Consider the following 18,223-nt stretch of genomic DNA (forward strand, 5'->3'; position numbering starts at 1 on the left):
GCAAACTAGAGACTATAATTAACAGAAACATTGTATTATGCTTACTTTAATACAACAAAGGCAATATGCCAAAGCCAAATGCATATTGGGGGGTGGCGGGGATAGGGGAAGGGTATGGGACTCCTGGCATTGGTGATGTTGTCTGACTCTTTATTCTACTTTAGGTTAATGCTGTCTTTCCTTTCGTTGCTTTCTAGCTGTCATTTTTTTCTTTCTCTCTCTCTTATGTCTCTCTGCCTTCTCTGACTCTTCCTCCTCCTCTGTGGAAGAAATGGAGATGTTCTTATATAGATAGTGGCTACGGTGCTAAATACATGAGTATGTGACTGTACAGGGAACCAATGATTGTTTACTTTGGACGGAATGTAAGGTGTGTGAACAAAACCGTCTTAAAAGAAATGGGTTGATGAAGAAACCTTAAGGGCACTATATTGAGTGAAATAAGACAGACACATAAAGGCAAGTATTGCAGGGTCTCACTGATATGAACTAATTATAATATATAAACGCATAGACATGAAATGTAAGTTATCAGGATATAGAATGAAGCTAAAGAATGGGGAGCGGTTGCTTATTATGAGCAGAATGTTCAACTAGGGTGAACTTAAACGTTTGGAAATGGACAGGGGTGATGGTAGCATGTTGTGAGAATAACTAGCAGTGCTGAAAGGTGTGTGAAGGTGGTGGAAAGGGTAAGCTCAGAGTCATGTATGTCACCAGAAGAAAAGTTGGAGGTTAAAAGATGGGAATGTATAAAACAGTGAATGTTGTGGTGGACAATGTCCATGATTAACTATACAAATACTAGAAATTTCTCATGAACTACAACAAATGTATGACGCTATAACTAGAAGTTAATAATAGAGAAGTATATAGTAAAAAAAAAAATGCCTATTGTGAACTATATACTACAGTTAGTAGTATTTTAACATTTTTTCATCAACAGCAAATTTACTATGCCAAAATTATAAATCAGTAATGGAGGGGGCGGGGGGTTGGTTAGCAGTATGGGAGGATTTGAGTTTCCTTTTTTTGTCTTTATTTCTTTTCTGGAGTAATGAAAATGTTCTAAAAATTGAAAAAAAATTAATTGTGGTGATGGATGCACAGCTGTATGGTGGTACCATGGGCAATTGATTGTACACTTTGGATCTTTGGATAGTTGTATGGTATATGAGCAATGTCAATAAAAAAAAATACGTGTATATATATATAAAGCATGATCCAAGGATATGGTGTTTATATAAGTCACCTTAGATTCAAAAACATAAATAGATTGAGAGTGAATGGATAGAAGGAGTATACCATGCAAATAGTAAGCAAAGAGCTTATAGCTATACTAATATCAGATAAAGTAAACTTTAAGGGAAAACTTTTACAAGGGATAAAGGTCAGTTTATGCTTAATGGGGATCAATTCAACTTAGAACACATAGCAATTATAAATACATTTATAATACCAAAATATATGAAGCAAATATTGACGGATTTGAAGGGAGAAATAGTTCTATATCTGTCTAAGGTAGAGGACACTGATGACTAAAATCAGAAATGAAAAGGGGGGCATTACTACAGATCCCACTGAAATAAAAAGAACTATGAGAGGATTCCTTGAGCAGCTATATGTCAACAGATTAGATAACCTAGATGTAATGGACTAATTCCTAGAAACACACAAAGTAATAGAAGAAACACACAAAGAAATAGTTGCTCTCAAATGATGACTAGTAAAGAGATTGAATCAGTAACCAAAACCTTCTCAACAAAGAAAAGACCAGAACCAAACGGCTTCATAGGGGAATTTTACCAAACATTCCAAGAAGAATTTAACACCAATCCTGCTCAGACTTCTGGAAAATTGAAGAGAAAGGGTCATGCCCTAATTCATTTTATGAGACCAACCACACCCTCATACCAAAGCCAACTAAAGATACCACAAGAAAAGAACATTACAAACCAATATTGCTAATGAGATAAAAAAAATCCTCAACAACATTCTAGCAGACTGCATCCAACAGCACATTAAAAGAACTATATACCATGCTCAACTGGGATTTATCTCAGGTATATGCAAGGGAATTCAATGTAAGAAAATTGATTAACATAAGATACCATATTACAGAATGAAGGGGAAAAAAAATCAACACAGAATAAACATTAGAAAAAATTCACCTTTCTTCATAAAAAAAAAAAAAACAACTTTGAAAATTAGGAATAGAGGGAAATTTCCTCAACATGATAAAGGGCATATACAGAAAACCCACCACTAACATCGTATTCTATGGTGAAAGACTGAAATCTTTCCTTCTAAGATCCAGATCAAGACAAAGGTGCTCACTGTCACCACAGTTATTCAACATGGTGCTAGAAGTTCTAGCTAGAGCAGTTAGGCAAGAAAAGAAATAAAAGGCATCCACATTGGAAGGGAAGAAGTAAAACTTTTCCCTATTAGCAGGTGGCATGATCCTGTATACAGAAAATACTGAAAAATCTGCAAAAAAAATCTAACGAATTCAGCACGGTGGCAGAGTACAAGATCAACACCCCCAAATCAGTAATTTCTATACACTAATAATGAACAGAAGAAGAAATCAAGAGAAAATACTATTTATAACAGCAACTAAAAGAATTAAATATCTAAGAATAAATAAACTAAGGAAGGAAGGGATTTGTACTCAGAAAAACTACAAACTGTTCCTAAAAGAAATCAAAGAAAACCAAAATAAATGGAAGGAATTCTGTGTTTATGGATTGAAAGGTGAAATATATTTTTAAGATGTCAGTTCTATTCAAAGCAATTTACAGATTCAATGCAAGCCCAATCAAAATTCCACAACCTCCTTTGAAGAAATGGAAAAGGCAATCATCAAATTTATAATAGGGTATGGGGCCCCGAATAGCCAAAGAAGAACAAACGTGGAAGACTTACACTTCTCCATCTTAAAACTTATTACAAAGCCACGGTAATCAAAACAGAATGATACTGGTACAAGGACAGACATACAGACCATTGGAATCAAATTGGGAGCTCAGAAATCAACCCTCACATTTATGGCAAGCTGATATTTGACAAGGGAACAAAAAACCTATTCAATTGGGAAAGAATAGTCTCTTGAACAAATGGTGCTGGAAAAACTGGCTCTCTATATGCAGAAAAATGAAAGTGGACTCTTACCTAACACCAAATACAAAATCAACTAAAAATGGATCAAAAACCTAAATATGAGAGCCAGAACTATCCAACTCCTAGAAGAAAATGTAGGGAATCATCTTCAGGACTTGGTGTTAGGCAGTGGTTTCTTAGACTTTATATTCAAAGCACAAGGTTGATCTTCATGATTTACCATTATCTCTGTGAACTCTATTGGATTAAGCTGCTTTGATCAAGTGCTTAATCCTTCTCTTAGCACACACGAAAACTTTAAAATGGCATAAACATCTGTAAGTTGAAATCTGTGTGAAGACCACGTGTTGGTATAGCTTTCTTTAGGGCAGTGCTTCTCAAACTGTGGAAAAGCAAGTTGCTGAACCCATCTGTGTTGGCTCAGTGCGGTTGCCAGTAATTTCATCTGTCAGCAAAGCAGATACAAGCAATTAACCTATTACTTTTAAACTGTATGTTGGATACTTGAACATGGCAGGCTCCGGTTATTTAAGTGGTTCTTTAGCTAAAGGAGTGAGGGGAGGAGAATGGGGCTGTTAACCACAGTACTTGTTGAAGGCACTGACAAAGGACAGCTTGATAATTTCAAAGAGGCAGAAGCCTATCCTGTTGTGGGTTCTGGAAGGAAATAGTGGCTCCCACTATTCATCCTTGCTTTTCCTACCTTTGATCTAATCTCCCACCTTGAGTCCCATGGCAGGGTAGACAATATGTACATCTTCCCACTCAAGGCTGTGGCTGGTAGTAGATCTTATGGTAATGACTCTTGATTTATGGTTTGGCTGCAGCTGCAGACACAGAGGAGTCCAGTGGAGTATCAACATATAATTGGGACAAGTGGTATTTACACTGCAGTAGTCCAGACCTAGGTCAAGGTGTTGTCTTCCTATAATGCGAGTGCCACTGTACCATGGCTGCAGAGCCTGGTAGGTTACAGGTTCATGTGCATTCATTAAGAGAATGGTAAGAACTGATGTAAACTGAAGAGGTCTCTCCCTGTTTTCAGAAGGTAACTACCCCTCAGTACTAGCCATACGCTGCCAGATCTTATGATTTTTTTTCTTTTAAGACACTTACAGGCTAAACAAAACCTGTCTGCAGTATAGACCCAACCTTCAGGCTGTGAGTGTGGCACCTCTACCCGTACGGCTTTTACTCTTCTTTTATCAGCAATGGAGGAAAAAAAAAAAAAAAAAGGACGGAACATCTTATCTCAATCCTTTCAGTCTTTCTTAATGCAAGAGAGTTTAGCCACCTTCACATTTTACTATTAACTCTTGCTTAAAGGAGCATAAGATTTCTTAAAATGGGCAGCCCATAAGCATGCAAGTGCTTGTTCTCCTTTATTGGCATCCAAGGTTAAGAGCATCGTAAAAGCAGCTTCACTCTTGGAAAATGCTCTAAGCTGACAAAATGTAAGCCTCTGGGGGGAAAAAATCGCTTTTAAGAAATAATGCATGAATTATTGCACAGATGCTTCTCATGTTTGAAGGCAGTATGTTTAAAATTTTTTCACGGCCTATTAACAACCTGGATCTTAAATTGTAACTAAATTTTCTTGCCTTATTTAAACATTGAGAAAAAGCATATAAACCCACCATTTGGAAACAGTACTTCTCTAATTCTGTTTTAAGCTTGAGGTAAAAATTGAAATGCTCTCTTAGTGCTTTCCAGTCTCCTACTGATGTGATACATGTGTATTACAGCTTTATATCCAACTGCTGGTTGGTAATATTCTATCTGCTTTAACCTACAGTACACCAAAATATATAAATCCATTTATATATAAATCCATTCCTTCTGGTTGAGGAATGTAATATATAAGCAAATTCAAAATAAAGCCTGTAATCATCTGACAGAGACTAAACAACATGGGAGTCAGATTGATATGATTCAAGGATATAAAAATATAAAGCTACACAGCATCAGTACAGTCCGCTGAAAGACAGTGGTATTTGACAGGGCCAGCTGGTGAGATCAGGAAAAGATTGTTTAGCTTATCTCATTATCACCAAATCATAAATGAGGTCTTCTTCAGGAAGCTAGGGTTTTTGTAAAAGTAGAGTATAAAAGAACAAATGGTAGAACTTAACGGTTATGGGTTTTATGGCTAGTTTTTAGTGCTATTTGGAGTTTCATCTTCATTAGGGAAGAAAAAGCATGTTACTATATAGGCAGATGAGCATGCAAAATATAAGAAAACTGGAAATATCCATATTTTAAAAGAGTGATGGTGGTAGGTACAGAAAATCTACATTTGAATGATCTTTGCTCTTCTGTGGGTTTAACCACATTTCCTTAAAGCAAATTAATATTAAAGAGGAAGTCAAAGGATAGAAGTGGCGATAGCATACCAGATGGGTAGTAGGAGGGTTTTCAAAGTATGTGAAGGTGGTATAAAAAATCAGAGGTAAGAGTGGAAAAAGATAAAAAACTATCAAATAGAAATAGGTTAACTTTTTAAAATACCACTGTTCATACAGAAATATATAGCTTCCATAAATATCTAAACAGCCTTTATCCGGAAGAAGCCAGAACCTTTAAAACAGTTAGCAATTCTGGATGCCAGTTAATGTCTTGGTTCTCCATAATGACCTCATGATCAAAAAAAGTAATATGGACATTTTTAAGGTATGTTTTAAAGAAGTTTTCATAATAGGATGTCAATTACATTGGCTTTCCAATTTTTTATCAGGAAATTGGGAATTTTATTACAAAATTAGAAATTGCCATGCTTTCTTTGTTGAACTGATTTGGAAATTTCTTATAATTCAGCTCCTTAGAAGTATTAACTCATTTAATTGCAATTCCTTTAAATTCATTCCCTTCCAAAGTTGCTGAGGAAACAAATTAGTTCTCAGAGCTGTTTACACATACTAATGCAATTAAAACTGAAAAGTCAGTTGGAAAACTCACTGGGATCTCTGATAATGGCAGTAGTTGTTTCTCCTATATTAATTTAAACTGATAAGGTGGAAAAAACAAAATCACTTCGAGAGTTTTTAAGATGACATGTATATTGCTGATACAAATTAAATGGACTACTAACATTCTTTTCTAGATTAAAAAAGTCATTTGTTCAGGTAAGTCAAGAAGTAATGTATTATACTTACTAGTTTTATTTTTCTCTGCTAATGCATGGGATTTTTAAAATGTTTAGAAAACATATTTATAAATTGAACTTTAAAACTCAGTCAAGTTTTAAAATTTCAGTTGGTATAACTGACTTAGTTATAGAAGTTAGAGGTGTAGATCTGAATGAATGAAATGTAGTTTTAACCAGCTTTCTTGTATATTCACTCTGTGGATTTCTATTAAAAACATAAAATTGAGTAGAAGTTCATAATTTTGCTTGGCAGATTGAAGGATGCCACAGGAGTGCCATCTCTCTGCATCACTGTCCCTTATCAGTTGTTCAAAGCTAATGCCCATTAAACTAAATACAGGAGTAGCTTTACTGAAAGATGCCTTTAATTATCTGCTGAGTAGACTGACATATCTTGGTTCCCTAGCTAGATTGGGCGCAACTGCATTACAGTAGACCTTAAATGGTAATTGGTAACAAGGATTGGTTTTGTTTTTATTTAGTTTTTCTTTTTCTTTATTCATTAAACTGCTTTTTATTGAGCACCTGCTATGTGCCAGGCACTATGACACTGAGGATGCTTGTGAATTAGACAGATAAATGATACCTCTTTTCACTGAACTGACTGTCTAGTAGGAGAGAAAGGCCAGTTAACGGGCAATCTGGTTGATAAGTACAGTAGTAGGACAGCCTAACACAAATGTTTTGGTTAGAGAAAGTAAGGACTAGACAGGAGATGATGATGACCCATATGGTGTCGTGGGAGTGATAATGGAGTGAAGCAGAAGGCTTTGAGATGCTGTATTAGATTTTATGAAAGTAAATCTATTAAGATGGTAAGCAGAATAATCTGGGATTGGGAACAGTGCACAAGGAGGACTCCCTGGTTCTTTCCTTGAGCAGTTGGTGGTTCCAGACTCACAAATTCTGAGGGTCAGGTGTGGGATTTGGGTGATGAGATGGAGGAATTGTTGTTTAGTTTAGGAAGGGTGAGTGGAGGAGCCTATAGGACATCTAAGTGGAAATGTCTAATAGAAGGCTATCTTAAATGTATATTCAGAATTATTCTTGTCCATGACACATTTTTTCCAGTCTTCCTTATGGAGTTTTTCTCCTGAATGTCCAAAAGAATTTGAAATTTATTTTGCATTTATGTATTTTTACTGTAAATTTGAATGTTATAGTTCTGTGATGTGCTGTTCATTTTCATAGATTATTTATGTGTATATAATCTTGTGCTTACGTTGGTTTGTCGTGTTGATTCTGGAATTTAAGTAAAGATTAAAAGAAAAATTGTTTCTGGAGACAGTAAAGTTGTATTTCATAAATCAGACATTTTTAAATACAAAAAAAAATTTTAAGTGCAAAAATATATTACTTTCTGTACACTAGTTGCTAAAGAATTTCATTTCATGTAGACTGAATTTAGATTCAACTTACTTAGTGATACATATATTAGAGCTGTTGAGAAGAAAACAAACTATTTACTGTTTAGTGGGATTGGTTAGCCATCTGTTGGCATCAAGACCTAAGAGAGTTTGTAGAGAGTAAGGAAGCATTTTAATAAATTTTCCAAAGTTAGAAAAGTAAGCAGGTTTCAAATTCTTTCTGCCTACCTGCTGTTTACCCAGAGCAATAAGTATTGGAATGAAACACAGAAAGAAGCTATTTCTTACCTGCTCTGTAACTTTTGCTAACTACCCGCTTTGTCTTATTCAATATCTTTTTAAAACATATATAAGAAAACTTTTTAATGGTAGATTTTATTAGAGAAGTTGTGGGTTTACAGAGGAATCATGCAGGGAGTACAGAATCCCATATATCCCCCTCACACAGTTTTCCCTATTATTTAGCACTTTGCGTTAGTGTGATACCTTTGTTACAGTTGATGAAACAATATCATAATTATACTGTTAACTATAGTCATTTCTTTAGGTTTCAATGTTCATGTTGTACAGGTCTATGGTTTTTAAAATTAAAAGTTAATTAAACTTTTTAAATCTTTACACTTAAGTATTCTAATGTTGCTGGAAATTTGACCTGGGAAGAATATATGCATATACACACTTGCAGTACAAGTAGCAAAGTGGCAAATAAAATGTATATGGAATTCTGTTTTAAGTTTTAAACAATTTTTATATTCAGTGGAAAAAACATGGCTTAGATATTTGAATTTACCTTGTGAAGGGAGTTGTTCACATATGCTTATAATATTAGTATTCAGGAGTTATACCCATATAGTTCATGGTAACTTCTGAGGCAACTGATAGAAATGGTTTTGGCAATCTCAGCAAGTTCCATCAGTGGCTGATGTACCTTAATTAACGTCTGCAACCACTTTTGCATCTGATTTAAAGTCCTGCTGTTTGAGTTTAGTAATACAGCTTCAACTTATGAAAATACTGAATTTCTATATTTTGAAAAACAATTGAGTTGGCATACTCTACTAAGAAATAGGACTATATATTACATAAGTATTTCCATTATTTTTGGTGTGTAATGAGGCATTGGTGAGATGAAGAATTATACTGGCTATTGTATCTTGGCAGGTGAAATTTACCATTATATGAAAAAATAATTACATGCAGTGCATTTCTTCTAGAAGAAAATTGTTGTAAGTTTCAGTATGAAACAGAAATGTAAAAAAATATTGGAAGCTTTTGTTTTCTTTAAAAATCTATCCTATATTTTATGCATGATTGTTCTGTAAACTCTCAACTTCTCTAATAAAGGAAAAAAAAATTTAGAATTAATCTAAACAGTTCACTACCTTTTGAGGCTTTTACTAACATGTCTTTGTCTTGTTCTGATATATCTTTCCCCATTAACATCATAACTAATAATTTAAGGAAATGATTTACTGTTGAAAAAAATTGTTGAACATTTCTCTTATTGAGTCTTATAATGGAAATTTTTGTAATTATGTATCTGAGGAGAGTTCTTGAAGAAAGCATTAAAATGTGAAAACCAAAATTCTATAAAGTTAAATTGCTAGATTCAGTAGTATTTTTATCTTGTATGTAATAACATGTATCTGGACAATGATTAAAATTGAATCATTAAATTCTAAGAAAGGCTTTCCTAGTCATACGACTGAATATACAGGTAAATAGAGAAATTATTTGACAATATCTTATATTATTATCAATCTTTTAACATTTTCCTTCTAATTTACAAATTGTTGGTAACTCACATTTTTCTATGGTTAGTATATTCTTAAAGCAACTTATAAAAAATATATCAAATTGATTCTCAGGTTTTCTGTTTCCCTTTTTTTTTCTATAGGAGTACCAAAATCTAATCTCTTGCACACCAGATCATTAAGGGGCCATAAAGACTGCTTTGAAAAATACCATTTGATTGCGAATCAGGATTGTTCTCGATCTAAGCTTTCAAAAAGCACGTATGAAGAAGTTAAAACTATTTTGAGTAAAAAGATAAACTGGATTGTACAATATGCACAAAATAAGGATCTGGATTCGGATTCTGAATGTTCTAAAACTCCCCAGCATCACCTATTTAATTTTAGGCATAAGCCAGATAAAAAGTTATTACCACAGTTTGACTCCCAAGTACCAAAGTATTCTGCAAAATGGGTAGATGGAAGTACAGGTGGCATCTCAAACTGTACACAAAGAATTTTGGAGAAGAGGGAAAATACAGACTTTGAGCTTGCTGTGTTACAAGATGCTGGAACCACTTTTTGCCGTAATAGTGTATTGTGGCCTCATAATCACAACCAGGCACAGAAAAAAGAAGAGAGAATCTGTAATCCAAAGGCTGATGTCCAGACCCAGCAGCCACATTACAGCAGAGAGGAATGTAAGTAAAATAAGAGAAAGTAAACATTGGTTTATTTTTACATTGTTATGTATGTGTGAGTTGAGAGTTTTTAATGTGGAATTATGGATTTGTTAATTACAGCATTTAAAGTGACAGGTTCATCTTTGCAAAAATGAGATGACTTAAAATGTGCCATCTCTGGAATGCTCCTCAGTTTGTCCTAAGTATTGAAATTCTACAGTTCCTTCATTTGTTTTGCTATTTTAAATGATTAAACTGGATGTTATCAGCAAACTGAATTGAAAAGTTCAGGGTTCGTATAGCTTAGAAGTACAGACTCAGCTATTGGCTAACACACTGTCACACAATTCCTACAAGACTAATTGACCAGGAGTGACACTTCAGAAACAAAAATACGACATTTTACTAAGAGCCAGAAGTAATATGTGCACTTATTTTAAACTTGGGAAAAGTGACTCGATCAGTCTGTTTCTGTTTCTGAAAAACAGAAGCTGAGGTGATTTTTGACTTAAAATCAAGTAATTTTAGAGTTAGAAGGAGCCATGCGTATCTTTTTATACAACTTCTTAATTCTACATATTATGTAACTACATAGACAAATTGACATTTTAAACTATTTCCATAAAACTCTGAGGTAATGCTTTTGTAACTGCAATTCATGAATTATATAGTGCTTAATCCAAATCAGCTTAATGGGTAGTGACAAGCACTTTTTCAAAACCTAAACATTACAGAAAATATCAGAATACACTGCACCTAATACTAAGTATTTTTTGGAAAAAACTTTATTTCAGGGAGAAGGATGATCTAAAATAGGTTTTTTACTGTGGGGTCATGGGCAGAATTTGAAGACTATTCCTCCACACTGTAAGAGTTAATGAATGAATGTTTTGCTGGCAGATAAGTGCAAATAATGTTTTAAAGTAGGATACTGTGTTAGTGACATAAGCAACTTGTTTTCCCTAGTATTGTGACAATAGTAAATATATTTTCACGTTTCAGTGAATTCGATGACTCTTTGTGAGGTAGAGCAACTGAATGCAAGGCTCCGCCAGCAAATCCAAGGTAAGGAGTCAGTCTCAGTGCTTCTTCTGTATGTGAAAAAATTGATACAGACATTAGCTTCATCTGCATTTAAATTTGGAAGTGAGATTAGAGCCTGTTAAGAATTTCCAGGCAAAAAAAAATAAGAGAAAAGAACTTCTCTATAAACTGCAGGGGAAATAGGTTTTTCTTTTTAAATGAAAGTAGAGAGACCATCATAATCTCCACCTTTTACTGTGTTTTATTGATTACCTACTAATTTGCTAGGCATTGTGCAGGTGCACTCCCTAACAGTTCTTTAAGGCAGATGGTTTTAGCCCTATTTTTTTTTTTAATTACAATTTGAAGCACATACAAAAGGAGCAAGAATAAGTATAGTGAACACTTTGACCAGTCACCAACTTCAACAATTATCAGAGGTGATAGCCAATTTTTCTTCATCTCCACATGCACCCACTCCCCTTGCTTCCACGCTTAGCATGGATTATTTTGAAACAAATCCCAGACAACATGTTGTTATGTCAGTAAATACTTCTGGGTTTTTCTCTGAAAGATAATATAAAAAAAAAAAAAAAAAAAAAAAAAGCTGTTATCATAATTTCATAACACCTACAAAAAAAAAAAACTCTTCATTGCTTAAATTATCAAATGTGATGTTAACACTAAAAATTAACATTAAAAAATCCCCAATTTTCTCATTTTTTTCCCCTTTTTTACAATTTATACCCATTTAGTTGAGGAAGCTGCATTGCAGAGATAAGTTGCTTACATAGCATCATGCAGTCATTCGGTAGCAGATCAAGGATTCCAGCCCCTTTCTTTAACCCCAGAGCTAGTGGTCTTTCTTAACCCCATAGCCTCACAATAATAGGAACTTAAATTTATCGAGTACTTATTCTTAATACTTTACAACTGTGATTTCATTTAGCCATCCTAATACCTCTGTGAGTTATTTACTGTCATTATCCCCATTATACATAAGAGAAAATTCAAACACAGAAAGTTGGTTACTTGCCTGAGGCTTCTAAGAGTCGTAGCAAGGATTCAAAGGTCCAGGTAATCTGATTCCAAAGACTCTTAGAGGGGTTTCTAGACTAGATGGTAAGGGGTAATTCCTATCCATAGACATATTATAGCTTAATAGTTAGAGCTTCTAATTGAGAAAAGTGGTTCCAAAGTGATCATAGTCACCATCTCTACTGCACATCCATAGTCATTGCTTATGACTCACAAGTTTCACTTGGTGGAGAAAAGAGATACAGTGTTCCAGGTGGCCAGGCTAGGTAAAATACACAGACTCATAGGATAATCAAAACTGAGAAAGGTTTGTGGAGAGCACACCTGTATACTATGTCAGGTCAGTTTTTATTGTGAAAAATTTCCCATTACATTCATTTACGTTAGAGTACTTAATCATGGGATTAGCTTTCTAAGCACTAAAAATGAAACTACTTTTTAAATTTTTACAGAAGTTTTTGAAGAATTAACACACCAAGTACAAGAAAAAGATTCTTTGGCCTCAGAGCTCCATGTCCGCCATGTTGCCATCGAACAGCTTCTCAAGAACTGTTCTAAGTTACCATGTCTACAAGTGGGGCGATCAGGAATGAAGTCACACCTACCCATAAACAACTGAACCAAACGTTAATTTACTTCATATGCCCTACTGTTTATTGATCTGCCAGGCATACAAACTTTGAAGAAATGTGAAAAAAAAGTTATGGTCCATTCTTTTATGGTCCTTACGTTTGCAGTGCTTAAGGCATTATTTAATATCTTGCCGAATAAAGGAGATCATTATATGCTAATTTTCTAGGGTTCATTTTGGGAATCTTTTTCCCATAATTACTAAATGCCCCTCTCTCTACTCTTACCACATGTGACTACTTAAATATGCTGTTACAATGTGATTTTACTAAACATATTTTAATATAATTCACCAGTCAGAACAGAAAGTTAAACTCAGACTAGTCTGAACCATTAAAGATAGTTTTTAAGAGGGAAGTGGAATTCATGATATTCACCTATTTATTAAGAGCAATATTTTAATATGAAAATTTTATATTTAAAAATGCTATTTTAGGTACCTTTCCATTCTCTTTATAAACGTGTATTTGAATAGCTCTGTATATGATATTTGCATGTTTGTGTATGAATATGTTCACCCATATTTCAGATCACTGCATTTTACTCTCTTAACATAGTGTTTTTATAACTGTTACCTTGTTTTCCAAAGATAAATGTATTTTGGAGTAGAAATCTATCTAGTTGAATTGTGTTTTAACTTCTAATAATGCTGATGAAAGATGAATTAACAACTTTTTAAAGCAAGTATCCAAGTAAATAAAATACATTATTTTTTTCTAACAGGCAGTTTTGAATTAGCTCAAGAAGAAAATGCTAATACAGCCTTTTAAAGTTGACTTGTCTCCATACAAGTAAAAGCCTCTTTTGCTTCATAATTACTTTCAATGCTAGTTGCTTTGGTGTGTTAGAATTGGGACAGTAAGTTAAACCTCACTTCAAAGTCAAATGTAGTGTCTTAACTCTCTTCAAATTGAGTGTGCTATGAAATGGGCCTGTCTTTGAGAAAAACTAAAATTGTGTGCTACTTTGGGTAAAGATTCAAGATTTTTAAACTGTCCAAATTCTCTATTAACATCATTGAAATTAGTGCCCCAAAAAAGCATTATGGGGTGCTTTTCTCTTGACACAGGGAAAACAACTAATTCAAAAGAATAAGCCCATTTTTAAAAGGATAGTCTTAAGTTGCCTATGATGTTTCCAAAGAGTTTTTAACTAATACATTATCTCAGACATCTAGATAAGTATTTTAATAGTTATTACAGTAAAAGCTATAACCAGTGTAGGATTAAAATAGGTTCCAAATTCTGTTTTTACCTGGTGCTTAGAGTGTATTTATAAGGGAGATCCTTTGCTGGAACGAATCTACAGAAAAGCCCATTGTCTTGGCAGCTTCAGCATAAAGCTATGAATGGCTTCTGCATACCCTGGATTGGGTACTAATTTAGTCTTGAACACAAGCAGAATTAGACTGAGCAAAAAAAATCTCTCAATCTGGTAGCAAACAACTTTTTTAATGCTAAAACGTGTTAAACTTACCTGAGGGTATTAATTGGTATCCCATTGGTTGTGTGTTGTTGTTTTTCTTTCAAGTATGATGTAACTGCTTTTCTGGGTGGAGATTTTGAAGGATGCTCTCAATTTCTCCCAACTCTTTGGGTCATCCAAAATTTAAGGTTCAGGAAGTGGGGAAGTATTGCCTTAGATTTGATGAGCTTTAAACTTAATGTGTGCAATATCAAATTTTCTACAGATTTACAGGTTGGATAAAGCATGTCCTGCTAATGCAGTAAGTATCTTAGTGATTAGTTGTTATGGGTCACATTTTCAAATTTGACTTTATTCTTTTTTGGCATAATTCATTAAGCTCGTTACCAGCCAGTGTGTTGGCACACATTTAGACTTCTATTTTGATGACTTAGGGACAGTCATAAAAGTTTGGGATGTGTTGCATATTTCCAGAATATGAGCCATATAGTGTAGTCCTGAATACAAGTGTTATCCAAAGAAAGTGTTTGCTTTACTCTTGAAGAGTTATTTCTTTAAAGAGTTTCTGGTGAATATGTTGCTTTCCTAATGAGTTTGAAACAGTTTAATGGGACTGTTCATGCACTGAAGTCTTAATTGGGGGACTCTGGTTTTTTTTCCATATAGATATTTCTACTTAAGCTCTTCAAAGCAAAGGTGCTTTTTAAAAATCTCTGGTGCTGGTACTCACGTTAGTACTTCATTTGGATGAATATTCTAGTGAAAAATTTTTTGTTGAAGTGTTTTGCACAGCAGTTTATCCAAACATTTGGTAAACATACATTCCTTGAATATGCAATTATTATATATGCAAATAAAAGGATAAGGATCAGAGTTAAGAGAACACAAAATACCACAAATATCAGTTTTCATAACTGGCTTTTCTTCTCTTCAGTTGTTAGTGTTTTTGAGGAAGTTTAGAAGAGAATCTCCCTATAATAACTTTGGCCTCAGTTTTAAATATGTCAAAAGACAGGCTGCCATTTAGCCATTACCAACATATTCAGAGTTTATATGATTAAGGGCAGTGAAATAAGAACAAAATTAATTATTTTCAAATTAGATTTCAGAGTTAGACTATTTGAATTAAATTGAAAAGATGAGCTAGAAGTCAAAAGTAGTTTTGACCCCATGAGATTGTTCTCTTTAAAGATTAAAGAGCTAAAAATCGATTGTTTTTACTTTGAAACTAACATCCTTTAATCCTGGTATTTAATACTTAAAGGTAGTTCTTAAGAAAAAGCATGCACTTAATTCATTGTAATAATGATAATAGATGATTCAGGCAGCAGAATATTTTGTTCCATTATGTAATTTCTTATGCCCAATGTTTTCAAGTTACATGTTCATTTCACCATAAAGTACCCATTTTGTATACATAAGGATTATTTTAAAAAGTCAAGTGCATGTTGGAAAATGGTTTCAAAAATATAGTCAAAATGCAATCTTTTACTTTTGGCATCTTGACAGATGTGTTAATCTCGATGGTTTTTCATTTTACTATACACTTTGCCACTGAAAATGGTTTAAAAGTGTTTTCCTTTTTTGTTTCTATATACTTTACCTTGGTGTTTACACTGTTAAGGCTTGTCAGCCAATTTTTGCTAGTTTTTTTCTTAGGCTTGTTTGGAACTATTTGTGTTAATGTTTACCAGTTTTGATTTTGTTATGTTTTTGAGAAAAATGCTTTTGTTATTAATGTTGTAAGATGTAATACAAAATGTATATGTTCTAAACTTAAGTAGGACTTTTTAAAGAATAAATTATTTGTTTGGCTTATTGTTAGGAGGTTCAGATTAGTGACCTCTAGGTTGCATGTACATGCAAACTTGAAAGGTAAAAAAAAAAAAAAAAAGTATGAAGTTCTTGTTAGTGTTAATGTTTTCCGACTTAGGCCGGTTCGTTTACTGACGTTATTTTTTGCTACAGAAAGATATTTAAGTATTTTAAGTACTTGCTAAGTTTAGTACTCCACAAAATTTTTTGAAATATCTTTTGTTCAGATGTGGCTATAAAACCAAGAAAATTGGTTTTCATTTCAGTGTTTAACTGTATTTTTAACTTTAGGTTGGTGGGAATAAATATCTGAGGAAATTTGTGGCAAAAATCACTGAGATAAAACCCTCAAGTTATTCTTGCCAAGTTAAATTTTGTGAGAGTGGGTGGAGGGGGGAGTTAATTTATCAGGATCCTAAGGTATAGATCTCAAGCATAACAGTGGCAGCTTGGAATGCACAGCTTAAAGGTATCTTGGAGGAGGGCTTTATCTTGTGTTTGGAATAACAAGTCTCTGTCTTGTAGCTCAGTATTCTCATTTCTCTTCATCCTTTCATAATTGCCCTTGTTATAACGCAGTCTAACCTATAAAGCAACTTCTGGCAATGGTTACCTTGATATGAACCATATCATAGCAAGTCTCTAGCTTTTGAGTGTGTTTTTTTAAATACCTAAGTTTGTAATACATACTTTCCATATTCAAATTTAAGAGTCAGATTACTAATACCTTGTAGTATATTGAATTTTATCCCACAGTGGTAAGCTTTACCAGAGTGAAACAAAAAAATCATGGAAATGACTACTGTCCTCCTCAGCCTTCTCCCCCCAACCTAATAAAAAGGTATTAGTTGAACTTCCCCCAACTGAACATAAAGCAAAAGGAATTTTAGTAAATGTATTTCTTACTTCCTTCAACATGTCTAGAATGTTTATTTCTATCCCACTACCTCCAAGAGGAGGCTGTTTAGGAAGTGTTTAGTGACTTCTATGAAATGTCATTCCTAAGTTTACTAGTGTAGTTTGTATTGACCTTGCTGCTTTAAATCTGATTACCATATGCTATGGTTGTTGAACGTAATATCTCTTTGGTGTTAGCAGTTCACAGTGTTGTGATAAGACATTTAGAAAATGGAGCTGCTGTGGTAAAAACCAAGTTGGTTTCATAAAAGCTTATTTGGACATCATTTGGCTGTATACTTTTCTTTTAAAACTGCAATAATTTATATATTTGTATTGCTCTGCTTTGAAACTGTAGCTATATATATATATGATTGTCTACTATTTTTAATTTTACAAAAATAAAATAAATATTTTGTTATCTGCTAGCTTCAGTGGATATTTTTAGAGTACTCATTTTTTTAATTGCTGACCTATGTGAAGGGTTTTGTTATGCAGGCTTAGGAAGTCTGTACTTTGAGTTGCTACTTATCTAATAATTTTATATCTTAATTTCTTATAAGAATCTCACTTTGAAACCATCTTTTGATGCTTAAGTTAATATTCCCTCTGTCTCAAAAGTCCAGAAGCAGAATATACGATTTCTGTGACTTATTGGATATTCAGTTTTTTAAATTGGGGTATAATTTACATACAATATGCGGGATACTGATTACGTGCTTGGACTTGGCGGGCCTGGGCTGGGGGACCTGATCAGCCCCTGGGGAGGGTGGTGGGCACGGGCGACAGCGCCCTCCACTGCCCCCCAGGCCTGGGAAAGTGAGGCCGGAGGCAGGCCCCATTTCCTCACCCAAAACACCACCGTTAGGGGAGGCTTGCCGGAGGGAACCGCCTTTTCCCCACCCCCTTATCTTGCCCGGACACTCCCCGTTGCCAGTGCAACTCCCATCACCACCAGTGCGCATACATTGTTGCCAGACACCGTTACCGGAGCAACTCTCGCCCCTTTTCAAACAAACTCCGTGCTCTCTTAGAACCAATCCTAACCTCCGCACCCTCTCAGAACCAATCCTAGCCTTTATCCCCTCAGCATTGACTTGTAACAAACCCCGCCCTCTAATCGCCCAATATAAGCTTGTGCTCTCGCCTAATAAAGCTCTCTTGGCTTCTTCACCCTCAAAGAACCGTGTCCTGCCTGTTCCTTCTCGCCGCCCTCCACACCTTGCACGCCCCCCCGCCGGGGACCTGGCCAAATCCCCCGCCTCGCCTTCGCCTCCGGGAAAGAGCCCCCGCCGCCGGTACCTTCAGAGCAAGCCTGGGAGCCTAGGATTTAGCTACCGGCCG

General features: G+C 34.6%; 1 protein-coding gene across 4 annotated transcripts in view; it reads left to right on the top strand.

Moving 5' to 3' along the window:
• The window catches only part of C1H21orf91 (chromosome 1 C21orf91 homolog), a 31,516-nt gene extending 15,416 nt beyond the window's left edge, over window positions 1–16,100 (top strand). For all 4 annotated transcript variants that reach the window (XM_037833293.1, XM_037833274.1, XM_037833302.1 and 1 more), the window contains 3 exons: window positions 9,533–10,069; window positions 11,054–11,116; window positions 12,565–16,100. In XM_037833293.1, coding sequence (XP_037689221.1) covers window positions 9,533–10,069; window positions 11,054–11,116; window positions 12,565–12,731 — 767 coding nt within the window. In that variant the 3' untranslated portion in view covers window positions 12,732–16,100. The remainder of the gene's footprint in view (window positions 1–9,532; window positions 10,070–11,053; window positions 11,117–12,564) is intronic.
• The last annotated feature ends 2,123 nt before the right edge of the window (window positions 16,101–18,223 follow it).

This window comes from Choloepus didactylus, chromosome 1 (assembly GCF_015220235.1).
Source record: "Choloepus didactylus isolate mChoDid1 chromosome 1, mChoDid1.pri, whole genome shotgun sequence".
NCBI lineage: Eukaryota > Metazoa > Chordata > Mammalia > Pilosa > Megalonychidae > Choloepus > Choloepus didactylus.